At 50.2% G+C, this 12,657-nt stretch overlaps 2 protein-coding genes across 4 annotated transcripts in view; one reads left to right on the top strand and one right to left on the bottom strand.

The window, feature by feature from the left end:
- LOC118880039 (BICD family-like cargo adapter 1) overlaps positions 1–12,657 on the top strand; it is a 51,577-nt gene that overhangs the window by 32,102 nt on the left and 6,818 nt on the right. Inside the window, exon 4 of the mRNA XM_036823397.1 lies at positions 2,634–2,870. Within this exon, the coding sequence (XP_036679292.1) occupies positions 2,634–2,699 (66 nt within the window). The 3' untranslated portion in view covers positions 2,700–2,870. The remainder of the gene's footprint in view (positions 1–2,633; positions 2,871–12,657) is intronic.
- Positions 8,846–12,657, bottom strand: part of ACAD10 (acyl-CoA dehydrogenase family member 10) — a 50,672-nt gene continuing 46,860 nt past the window's right edge. Inside the window, exons 18-20 of one of the 3 annotated variants that reach the window (XM_036823656.1) lie at positions 11,176–11,319; positions 10,091–10,168; positions 8,846–9,487 (exon numbers count right to left, since the gene is read on the bottom strand). In XM_036823656.1, coding sequence (XP_036679551.1) covers positions 9,347–9,487; positions 10,091–10,168; positions 11,176–11,319 — 363 coding nt within the window. In that variant the 3' untranslated portion in view covers positions 8,846–9,346. The remainder of the gene's footprint in view (positions 9,488–10,090; positions 10,169–11,175; positions 11,320–12,657) is intronic. The other 2 variants (XM_036823655.1, XM_036823657.1) reach the window with 2 other exon arrangements.

The raw sequence follows: 12,657 nt of genomic DNA, 5'->3' as shown, positions 1-12,657 counted from the left end.
CCCTCAGCTTAGCTGCATAGTAATTCTTTTAGCTTGGCTCTAATTCCATGTCCACTCCCGTTTTTACCCCTGAGACCTTCCAAGGTTTCTCTATGATCACCACACCACATCCACGGATAAAAGAGAGTGCCTAGATTCTCTGCAACTCGGCCTCAGCGAAGGCTGTCATTCTCTCCAATCAATCTCTATGCCAAATTTTCTTAGGCTCTTTAAGATCTGCCCTCTTTTACATTTAATCTTTAGACTTTCTGTGCCAATGACTTGAACATCAGATCTTCAATCCAGTTAATCTTTGCGGTTATTAGAGCATTAATAGTGATAGAGACACCAACAGCAACAGAACAGCACACACAGTAGATACCAGATGCTCTTCTCAGCACTTTACACAGATTAATTTATCTCATCCTCACAACGGCCTTTTGGGGTAGCTACCACTTTATCCTCATTTTACAAGTGAGGAAACTAAGGCACAAAGAGTCTCGCAGTTTTGCCTGAGGTTACATAATGCTGTAACTGGTAGAGAAGAAAGACTGTTCTTTTCAGAGCTTGAGTTTGGAAGACAGTTTTCCCACAAGAGTTTTATTTACCTCTCTATCCTCAATTAAAAGCATGGAAAGCAAGTGTTCCATCCATGTTGGAGTTAGTAGTGCAAAGTGCCAGGCCATCAAGTGTACACAGAGGATTATGTCATTTTGGTTTAAAAACAAAACAGGTGGGCTTCCCTGGTGGCGCAGTGGTTGAGAGTCTGCCTGCCAATGCAGGGGACACGGGTTCGGGCCCTGGTCTGGGAAGATCCCACATGCCGTGGAGCAACTAGGCCCGTGAGCCACAATTGCTGAGCCTGCGCGTCTGGAGCCTGTGCTCCGCAACAAGAGGGGCCGCGATAGTGAGAGGCCCGCGCACCGCGATGAAGAGTGACCCCCCCCACTTGCCGCAACTAGAGAAAGCCCTCGCACAGAAACGAAGACCCAACACAGCCAAAAATAAATAAATTAATAAATAAAAATTAAAATGGAGATTTCTTTTAAAAAAATAAAAATAAAAAAAAAAATAAAAACAAAACAGGAAAAAAAAAAGACTACGTGAATCAAAAGCTCTGACTGCGAATACAGTATATTGGCAATATCTGGGGCCTATTTTATTATATGAGTCCTCATAGGACATTTAAAAATAAAAGTTTAAAAATCTATTCTGCCTTCTTCGGAAATATTTTTTATTTAACTAGCAGTAGGGATCTGACACTGAATAATGGCCCTCCTCCAGAAACAAAAACGGATTAACATTTGTCCTTTTTTCTTTTTCAATTAAAAGCCTGTGCTGCCAGAGTTGCTGGTCTTTGATGCTGAGGGATTACGTTTGGGACAATAATTTAAAAAGATGATAATAAAACTGTTATTGTGCTCTGATTTTAAAGTTAGTTCAAATAAAACAAAATTAGACATGGCCCCTAAGAGCAGCTTTTCACATATCCCATATAAGTAGGCATTCCCCGGGGCTTCCCTGGTGGCACAGTGGAATCTGCCTGCCAGTGCAGTGGACTCGGGTTCGAGCCCTGGTCTGGGAAGATCCCACATGCCACGGAGCAACTAAGCCTGTGCGCCACAACTACTGAGCCTGCGCTCTAGAGCCCGCGAGCCACAACTACTGAGCCCACGTGCCACAACTAATGAAGCCCACATGCCTAGAGCCTGTGCTCCACAACAAGAGAAGCCACCACAATGAGAAGCCCGCGCACCGCAATGAAGAGTAGCCCCCGCTCGCCGCAACTAGAGAAAGCCCGTGCACAGCAATGAAGACCCAATGCAGCCAAAAATAAATAAATAAATAAATAAATAAATTTATTTAAAAAAAAAAAAAGCAGGCATTCCCTTCCATGAATAATGAACATTGTTAGTGGCATCAGACTTTCCTCATTCCAGGGCATGAGTTTTTAGCATCCCTGAAAGTCATCTAATATGTGGCTATTTGTTTTTGTCTAAAAGAAGAAAAATAGTATTAAAATGGAAAGAAACTGAAAATGGGAATCAAGTGCTAACCAGCTGTGTGATCTTAGGCAGGACCCTTACTTTCACTCATTCAAGTCATATCACAGGCTTGTGTGGCAACGTGCTTGGGTCCCCACTTGTGTGCACAGGTGTGTGTATCCGTTTAGCACACGTGTTGGTTCACAGGTTCATTTATTCCGGTTTGTTCATCTGTGGTGCTCACCATACCCCACCAGCAGCTTTCTCACCCCTGGTCCCCTAGTTTTGGGGGCCCCTCTTCCCCATGCCCATCCTACTGACTCTTTTTAAGGAAATCTTACCTACCAAGATTCAGCCCAAATCCCATCTTCTGGGGTAGTCTTCTGTAACCACACTAGCTTCCTTTAGCTGCTTTCACACAATTTTCAGTTCAAGGTCAACCAAACACTGCAGCCCAAGATTAACTGCATGTGCTGAAATCCTAATATATTTGCGGCTCCATGTGGCTCAGTCTGCCCAAGGCATTAAGCACAATTTAACTCTCAACCTAGATTTCTCCCTGACAATCTGTGTTGGCTCTTTCTTCCATGTTTCTTTCAATCTGTTTTCTTGTTCTTATGTAAGTCTTTGTTCTGATTTGTTGTTGTTGTTTAATCTCTTTTTCTCTAGGTCCAACTTCCTCTCTTATTCTCCATTGCCCCTTGTCTGTGGACTCACTGCCAGGAATGGAACTGACAAAAGCAAAGTATCCTTAGAGGGAAGAAGAATGAAGCAAGGAGAGGAACTAAGCAAGCAAAATGTAACATCTTTTCAGGATGCTGCAGAGGGAAGAGATGTGAACACTTTGACATGAATAAACGTTGTCCTCCCACTGTGCTGAGATCATTGGGAGAAGCACCGAATTGGGTAAGAAATAGTCATTCACTTCCTCTAATAAGTTATACAAAGTCTTAGCCTTGAAATATTCCAAAGCATTTCATTGTCAGGGCCCAACAGTGTGTTTTCAGGTCGAAAAAAATCTAGTTCCACCTGCTCTCTAAAAACAGTGGTAACTGAGGTGTCCTTTAGGGTCCCCGAACCGTGAGATTTTAAATATTTGGTTGTTTAGTCCCAGTGCTGGGACACTGACACTATCAAATGGAAGGTGTTTTTTGGTTTGTTTTTTGCAAACAGTGTGTGGGGGTGGGGGTAATTCAGAGCAACATTTAAACGGGAAGACATTCTCTCTCAGAAGCAGGAGGAAAAGCGGGAAGACATTCACTCTCAGAAGCAGGAGGAAAAGCGGTCCAGCAAGGGCTGCCCTCCTTATTTGCACATGCAAAGAAACTCGTGACAGGCTCACCACGCCCCACCCGCAGCCTGGCCCCCTAAGGCAGTGAGTAGGTACCCCCGAGATTCCCCGGCTTTGGAAACACACTCACATACTTTCTTCATGGCAGGACATGCTCTCCTTGGCTAGCTGGGGCTTCTTTTTCTTCTTCCTCCTTTTCCAGGTGAGGCAGCCAACACCTCTCAGGAAGCCCCTCAGAGATGGTAAAAATCCATGCTTCCGAGTGGAAAGAGCTCTTACAGTCTCGTAGTTTAGGTCTGAATTCACTGACTAGCTGTGTGATCTTAGGCAAGTCACAAAACCTCTTTGAACCGCAGTCTCCTCACCTCTAAAATGGGTAGAAAAAGTATCTGCCAGTTGTTTTAAGGGTTCAAAATAATACATGTGCAGTTCTTGGCACCTGGTAGGTACTAAATATCTAGGAGCTATTACTCCATCCAGGTGACAAAGTGAGGTGAGTCTAGCCATTCTCCTCTCCCTCACTTCTCCAGATGGGGTACCCAAACCAGCAGCATTAACTGTGAGCGCGTTAGGAAGGCAGACCTGCTGAGTCACGCTTGGCAGTGTAACCAGATCCCTGGGTTCATTCCTCTGCACGTTAGCCTGTGAGAGGGCTGCAGCCTCAGCTGTGCCAGGCGCTGGTGGGTCCCCCTCAGGACTGTATCCCAACTTGAACACAGCCTCCTCTTTAGCCCCCTCCGGATTTCAGCCACATGAAACACTGGCATGTACTGCAGGCTTCGTATTTAATCTTCATGGGTCAGCTCATTTAATCTTCAAACAATCCTCGGAGGGAATGCTGTTCTCTCCATTTTCCAAATGAGAAAACTAACCCTACGTGATGCAAAATTGCTTCCCTGTCGTCACCCAGCTCGTCTGTCACAGAGGCAGGTTGAAACCCAGGGTCATTTGAATCCAGAAGTGTAGCTGACAAAGAGCCTCTCCTTGACTAGACTCTTGCTGGGCGTCTCTAAGCTCTCTTCCTGACTGGGCCTCAACCTCAGCCTATAAAAACTGCAGACTCAGCACAAATGATTTAGTCTACTCCTGCCATATCCAAAGACGTGAACAGACACTAACACAGTTTCCAACAGCTCAAGGCCACATCCCTAGGATGGCCAGAGCCCAGTGAATGTGCCTGCCTGAGAAAACTCAAGGCTGCCAGAAGTTATTGTTTATTCCAGCCAACGCCTCAAGATAGGGCCCTAGCACTTCCCTGGTGGCGCAGTGGTCAAGAATCTGCCTGCCAATGCAGGGCATACGGGTTTGATCCTTTCCGGGAAGATCCCACATGCCGCGAAGCAACTAAGCCCGTGCACCACAACTACTGAGCCTGCGCTCTAGAGCCCGCAAGCCACAACTACTGAGCCCGCGTGCCGCAATTACTGAAGCCAGCGCACTCTAGGGCCCACGTGCCACAACTACTGAGCCCGCATGCTGCAACTACTGAAGCCCGCATGCCTAGAGCCCGTGCTCCGCAACAAGAGAAGCCACTGCGATGAGAAGCCTGCGCACCGCAACGAAGAGTAGCCCCCGCTCGCCACAACTAGAGAAAGGCCGCGTGCAGAAACGAAGGCACAACGCAACCAAAAAAAAAAAAAAAGATAGATAGGGCCCTATCTCCTAGTCTCTGTGGGAAGCTAGGAGCCTAACTTCCTTAAGCGCCTTAAGTTACCAAACCCAGGTAAGTTTCATGTGGACCGAGCCCTCCACCTTCCCGCTTTTTGTACATTTAGCAGGAATTTCCATGTGTAAACCCCACCATTGCCCCTCCCTGCTCTCCCATTCTCCCTTTAAAATGCCCTCTGTACAAATGGAAGTTGAGGTCAGTTCATGCTGGGCTGTCTTTCCTACTGCAATAGCATATTACTGATTAATATTTGTCCTTAACACTTTAGTGTGTGTTTATCTGTGACAGCTCTTTACCACTTGGTTATCTATCTAATGCTGATAAGATGGCGAATTCCCTGAAATCATTTCTCCATTCAGCCAACTTGATTAAAAGAACTCTGCTCCCAGAGTACTTGTCCAATAGGTGATCACAGGTTTGGACCCCGGGTCCAAACCTCTGTCTTTCCTCCGTCTTTCTGCTCTGATGCTTACACACATTAGTGAGGTCGATGGAGAGGAGAGGGCTGTAACCGCAGGGCACCATGGAGGGCAGTATAAATACTGATCCAGATGTCCCAGAGATGCTCAACCAGTGCTTCAGCCCTGGACTTGCGCCCAGTTTCCCTGTGACTGCAGAGAGGTGAGCTGCAGCACAGCCCTGGCATCCCCAAGGCATCCCTGGGGAACTCTGAAGGCCTGGGTGGTGACAGACAGGAGCCGTCTCTTAGATGACCACTGGGGACTCTAGGATGGGAATGTTGGTGGAGAACGCTGGAGCCTATTCTTTCAACATCACTCCCAGTGATGTCCTGAAGGCGCCCCACCCAGGCGAGTTACCTGGAATCCAGTCTCTTTCTTACACCCTCTCTAGGATTATTCTGGAATGATCTGACAATATCTGAAATCAGGGCTTGGAGGAGCACAGGCAGCTGTGGATGCCAAGACCACAAGTCGCTGCAGGGAGCATAGGTGGGGGAGAATGGGAAGGGAGGGATGGAAGCCTCTCCAGAGCTGGCATCCTGGATGGAACGCTGAGGCCCGGGGACTGTCACGGGACCGCTGGGGAGGGCTCAGCCCTACGGGAATCTAGCCCCTGATGTCAAGAGACGAGCAGAGGAATGTGTGTTCAATTGCTTTGGGATAGCAAATTGCTGTGAGAAAAAACAATCACTAGTATGTTATGAGGACATTTTGTTCCCATTCCCAAGGCAGGCTGATAGGAAGGCAGGCCCAGCCACGTAGGGCTGGTGGCAAGATGTTAAGTGTGCCACCCATGAAACTGGTCAGGCACGCTCATCACCATGCCAAGCCTGTCCACGGCCAGCGTGCACCTATAACCACACGCTGACCGCACTCCAGAGGAGCACAGTGCTGGGCGTCACCACACTAGCTACCACACTGGCCCATCAGAAATGCCAGCTGTCTGCTGAAGGTGGGGAAAAAGCCGGATAAGGACCAGGTTGGATTTCCTTTATCCTTTGGATTTTTTGCTCATATCTTGTTAAGGCCCTGCCCCTCGCCCCCCTGCCTTTCCTTCTCTTTTTTTTCTTTAATTTTAATTTTGTGGGTGGTTCTTTTGGAGCCCTCTGCAGCATTAGGGAACTTTGAACCCGCTCTAGTCCTCCTTTATTCCTTCTTCGTCCTGGTGAACTCTGGAGAGCAGAAGGAGCTTTTAAAAACTCAAATCAAAGCATGTCACGCTGCTACCGAAACTCACCGTTCTGTCACATTTAGAATCAACACCAAACTCCTCACCAAGGCCCCTGAGGCCTAATATGACCCACCACCTCCTACTCTCTCTGCTCTGCACCCAGACACAGTGGGCCTCTGCATCTGCTGCTCCTTCTTCTGAAGCGCCCTTGCCCATTCTCGTTGTGCAGCTCTGGCTCAAATGCCTCTTCTGGAACAAGTCCTCCCTCCTGAGCCCCCAGCTCCGCACTCCCAGCAGTGCCTGTCACATCACCCAGCACAGCACCCTCGTCACTCATCAGTCACCCAGCACAGCACCCTCGTCACTCATCAGTCACCCAGCACAGCACCCACGTCACCCATCAGTCACCCAGCACAGCACCCACGTCACTCATCAGTCACCCAGCACAGCACCCACGTCACTCATCAGTCACCCAGCACAGCACCCACGTCGCTCATCAATCACCCAGCACAGCACCCATCAATCACCCAGCACAGCACCCACATCACTCATCAATCACCCACCATGGCACCCACGTCACTCATCAATCACCCACCACAGCACCCTCATCACTCATCAATCACCCAGCACAGCACCCACGTCACTCATCAATCACCCAGCACAGCACCCACGTCACTCATCAATCACCCAGCACAGCACCCTCGACACTCATCAATCACCCAGCACAGCACCCACATCACTTATCAATCACCCACCACAGCACCCAGCACAGCACCCTCGTCACTCATCAGTCACCCAGCACAGCACCCTCGTCACTCATCAGTCACCCACCACAGCACCCTCGTCACTCATCAGTCACCCACCACAGCACGTCACTCATCAGTCACCCAGCACAGCACCCACATCACTCACCATGGTCTCAGACACTCACCACCATCCCCCACTTGAGATGTGGGCCCCTTGATAATGGCAACTTGACCTGTTTTTTTTTGCACATTCCCCAAGGCTGAGACCAGTGCCTGGCCCAGAATTCGGGTGCAGTTGACAGCAGGGAGTGGAATTATTTCACCGAATGGGAGACCCTGGATGAGGGGCTGCTGGAGGCCACAACTCTGTGACTCGCATCCTTCAGGCAGCGTCCACTCTGCCACCCCAGAGCCTCCCCCCTTCGCAGCACAGTATCTGAGGGAGACGTGGGGTTGCTCCACTGCATGGCTTCTATTTTCATCCCTGCAGCTGCTCTACTTAACAAGCAAGGTTAACAAAGCTGAGGGCCAAGTGATACAGCGGGCCACCAGCCAAGCACTTCCTTTTTCAATCCTCCTCCTTCCTAAGGCTTGAAGCAAGAAGTCAGGATGCTAGAACCCTGCCCGAGTTTACAAAAGGTTGTTTGCCAGTGTGGCTGGTGTGACAGCAATTCACTGGGGGGTCTGAATTTAACTTTACCTTTCGTGAACAACAAGCAGTAGAGGAGGCCCTGCCTCCCCAGACCACTGGGGCGAGAATATCTGGGGAGCCCTTTCACAAGCCCCCCACGACTCCCCAGTACCCTGAAGGTGTGTGGCCGTGACTGCAGCAGGTGGGCACTCTCTCCATTAAAGCAGTTCCCTCAAGGGGGTCAAGTCTGCAGTGCAGCAGACGCTGGGGCGACGGTCCCTGCCCATCTGGTCTGACCTGAAATGGGCAGCTGACGGCCACGTCATCCCAAATCGTGAGATTAGCAGTCCAGGTCCTAACAGCCAGTGGCTTATCTCCGACTGCAACCTGGGCTCATGGGACACCCATTCCTTGAAGCACTCAGACCTCAAGTGAGTGAGTATGTCCACCTTTCTCTGCAGGGAGAGTACTGCCCTCTGAATTGTAATTGCATGTTGCCCACCACCTCCCCTCCCCGCAAACATTCTGACTATAGATCAGATGGAGGAATGGGCCTCACACACCAGAAAGCCATGATCCTTTGCTGACCTTTACATGAGCAGCTGTGAGGCGGCTGATTTGGGACCGACTAGGGGTCACCGTGTCTGTGCCCCCCATGCATTTGGTTGGGCCGATGCACTGGGCAGGATCTTGTGTAAACTCAATTATGAGGAGGCAACTGACATACTGAGACAGAGGAGCTAAAGTGTGAGCCTTCATTCTCCATTCTCTTTGTATGATATAGAACATTCATGATGTCTCTGAGGTATATTTTCTTGTTCTTTCATGTTTCCAAAGTCCCTTTCCAAAATAACACCTCAGTGTTCTGTGTTTTGGACATCCAAAGGAAAACAATCAGATGGCAGTGCCTTCATGATTTGGGTTTCATTCCTTTTTCCCAGGAGCACTCCCGCCCTGGGTCTGTAGGCTGCAGCCGTCAGCTGGGAGCGGGGGTGGGGAGGCGCGGAGCAGGAGGCCCCACATTGGGAGCAAGCACAGGCACACCACCCCAGCAGGACTCCTAACATTCGTGCAGAGTCCCACAGCCTTTACGCACCACAGCCAGAGAGAAGGGGGCCTGGCTGCCCATCCCAGCACCTGAACTGAAGACCAGCTCTCCAGGCTATGTACTGAAACCCACTCAGCTCTCAGCTAATCCCCTGCCTCCTTGCCTGAAACAGGCAACTCCAGGCTTCTTACAGAAGTGTCTTCTGTGGGCACCCACCGAGGCTGAGTTCACAATAAGGATGGAAGGACAGAGCTGCCAGGCAGGGTGCAAGAATCACACATAACAGGTCTTTCAAAGCACATCATTTAAAGTTTTGGGCACCATAGGCCTGACAGGGACGATGTGGCTCCTGCAGTCCTGCAGGTCTAACTGCAGCGCTTCAGCTCCATCTTGGCCACTGCCGCCCTGTGCACCTCATCGGGGCCGTCGGCAAAGCGCAGGGCTCGAGCCCTGGTGAAGAACTGAGCCAGTGGGTAGTCGCTGCTCAGCCCTGCTGCTCCGAAGGCCTGGCAGACACAGGGCAGGAGGGGAGGAAGCCCTGGGTGAGCCCTCGTCCCCGAGAGGCCCAGGAACAAGTGCCTGCTCCTAAGATCTCAGAACGGCTCATAACAGCCACCTTCCCAAGCTTGTCCCCTGACACCTGTGTGATAACGATGTTCTGGAAGACTTCAGGTGGGGCCGCACTTGCCATCCCAGGGATGCCAGACTCCCCATGTCTGCTCTGCTAGGTGACTTCTGCCATCGGGAAATCCCTCTGTTGGGGCCAGGGATTGAGATTTGGGAAGGAGGCATTCCTGCATGGTTAGGAGGCTGGGCCTGGTGTAAGAAGGACCTAGGTTCCCCAAATGTGAGCTCAGCTCCTTTCAAGCTGAGTGACCTTGGACAAGTCACTTCACTTTCCTCTGCTTCTGTTTCCACATATTCAAAATGAAGGTAGGAATAGAACCCCTCATAGGGTTGTACTGAGGAGGACAAGGAAAGTCACATGTGGTGAGTGTGCGACAAAGGGCGGCTATTAGTTTACAGGAGGTTGGGCAGCTGAAGGAGAGGGAGTTTTGCATCTGTTGTAAATGATTCAGACGAATCAGTGACCCATCATCTGTGCTCACCTGAATAGCACGATCAGTCACTCGGTAGGCCATGGACGGGGCCACCATTTTAATCATGGCAATATCCAAAGCTGCAGCCTGCAAGGGAGAGGAGGTGTGGTTAGGAGGGCAGACCCGAGGGCTGAACACTTGGAAGAACGATCAGTTTCACAGGGAGGAGTAGAAAACAATAGCTCAGAACAGAGGCTGAGGTCCCGCTGGACCACAAGCCTTGCCTGGTGCGTGGTCCCTGCCCAGCACTGACGGGGGTGGAGGGGGCAGCGGGGTGGCTAGGAAGGGACTCGGGATGTTGTGTGGTGTGGGTGGCTGTCTGGTCAAGGAAAGACTCAGGGCGTCTTCCCAGGTGACGGGCAGCATCGCCAGCACACACAGAGGGTGGAGTAGTGAGTGGCTTGTGCCTCATTCAGGGTCACGGTCAGCTCTGTTTCCAAAGGGTAAGTGGAACAAGGCTAGCCAGGGCTCTGGGGAATTGAGCTGCAATGATCTGCCCTCAGTCTGGGATTTTAATCGAAGCCCCTGAGAGCCCTCATACCCGGCACTAGAGTGCCAAGAAACAGGGAACTTGAGCCTGGGTCAACCCACTGCTACCGAGGCCTCTTGGCTAAGGGGTGGAGGCCCCATGGAGAGATGGAGAAGGCAGAGGTCAGCATGGCATCGTACCTGGCTATTAGAGGCCCTCAAAAAGAGCCATTTAAAGAATAATGTCACACTTGAAAATAAAGCTTCTCTTCTGGCTAACTCCATGGCTTACTCTTAGTTTGCTGGATGCCTGGAAGTCCAGGTGGGGCCATAGCTCAGGCTGGGGCCCTGTGGCCCTGTCAGGTCCACTGTCTTGAACCCAGAAGGTCACTGGGTCAGTAAGACAGAAAGTTCAGTCCTCTTTTATTGTACCTTTTCCATTTTTGAAAAGCTGCCCAAGTAGTCCCAAGGAGAGTTGAAGCAAACTTATTTATGTCAAGGAGCCAAGCGCTTTCTCCATGGTTTGCTGAGTGGGGACGGAAGAGTCAGCGTCTAGAGATTCCTGGGCCTGCGTCCCTCACCGCGACCTCAGGACCTGTGCTCTGTGAGGCCCCTCGGCCTCCTACCTTATTTCCTGCCACGTCCATGACATGGGCAGCTTTCAGCACCAGCAGCCGGGCCTGCTCGATCTCCACTCGGGACTGGGCAATGTCTGCCAGGACCGTGCCCTGCTCTACCAGGGGCTTCTCGAAGGCCATGCGGGACTTCGCCTATGGACACAGGAGACAGGACGGGAGGCACGGGGCTGTGCCCTGCAGAGGAGGTGGGTGGAAGCACACAGGAGAGGGCTGGAGGGGAAGGGGGGCAGAAGCAGGACCGTGCAGCTCAGGTGACACTTTGCCAGCTCTCCAGCCACTGGAAACTCCCAGGGAGAAGAGCCAGAAGCAGACAACGTTCGTGGGCACCGCGGAGCTAGTCAACGTGGTGGCTGCACAGACTACCTCTGGGAACCCCTTTACTCCAGCCATCCAGCCCCTTCTGGGCAGGCTCGGCTGCCAGGCAGGGACAGTGCTTGATCTGAGCTGCCTCTGGCCCAGGGCTACTCTGGGAACTAGGCAGTGACTGTGGGCACCTCACACAGGCGGGGGAGGGTGCCCTCTGCTGACAGCAGGGCCTGCTTCACGTCCTGGGGTGCCCTCAGGAGCAAAGTGTGGGTGCCAGACCCCCCTCTTGGGAAACTGTTATTGCAGTGGGGATTCTACAGTCTTTGAAAGTTGCAAGCAATCAGAAAAACTTATAAGGGACGTATCCCCAGCCCCCTTTTTTTTAAACTAAAAACAGTTAATGACACAAATAATATTACTCATGGCAGAAAATGTATCCATTTTCAGACACACAAAAAAAGAAAAAACATAAACACCAGGTATGCCATCATCTAGTCACACTTAATATTTGGTGGATACCTTTTTGTATGCATAGACATACATATGCATTTTTTACAAAAATATGGAGTCATACTCTTTATAATGCTTTGTAGCCTGCTTTTTTTTTTTCATTAAGAGCACCTCTCTATATATCAAGAAATAGATTTCTACAGCATCATTTTGGAATTTCACTGCATGCCCATAACCAGGATTATCTGACCAGGCCCCAGTTGTTAGCCTTATACGTTGTTTCCAACGTATTATAGTCATCGCTGTGGTCAACCTCCTAGTATTAAATCTAATTACTCTCCTGAGACCAAGTCCTATGAGTGGAACGGCCACGTCAATACTATGGTACCTTCTAAGACTTCTGACACGTACAGTCAAACTGCTCTGCAGGATGGGACTGGAGACTATACGTGAGCTCTTAAGAAAGGAGCATTTTCTTTAAAAACAAAAAAACCCAAAAAAACCCAAAAACTGAAAAACTAGTCGGTCTCAACTAAAAAGGTTGAATCTCAGGTTTGCTCAGTAATCTATGCACACCGGACCATCTCTGTTCTTTGGACAGTGTTTTGTGAGATATTTTGGAGGCTCAAGGGTTTGCTTCGTCTTTGTGAAATTGATATCACCAATTTGAATTACCATTGCCAGCAAGAGCTTTCTTTTGTGTGGGCTTGCAAC

The sequence above is a fragment of the Balaenoptera musculus genome, chromosome 14, assembly GCF_009873245.2.
Source record: "Balaenoptera musculus isolate JJ_BM4_2016_0621 chromosome 14, mBalMus1.pri.v3, whole genome shotgun sequence".
In the NCBI taxonomy this organism is placed as follows: Eukaryota; Metazoa; Chordata; class Mammalia; order Artiodactyla; family Balaenopteridae; genus Balaenoptera; species Balaenoptera musculus.
This window is presented reverse-complemented; position numbering and strand designations above follow the sequence as displayed.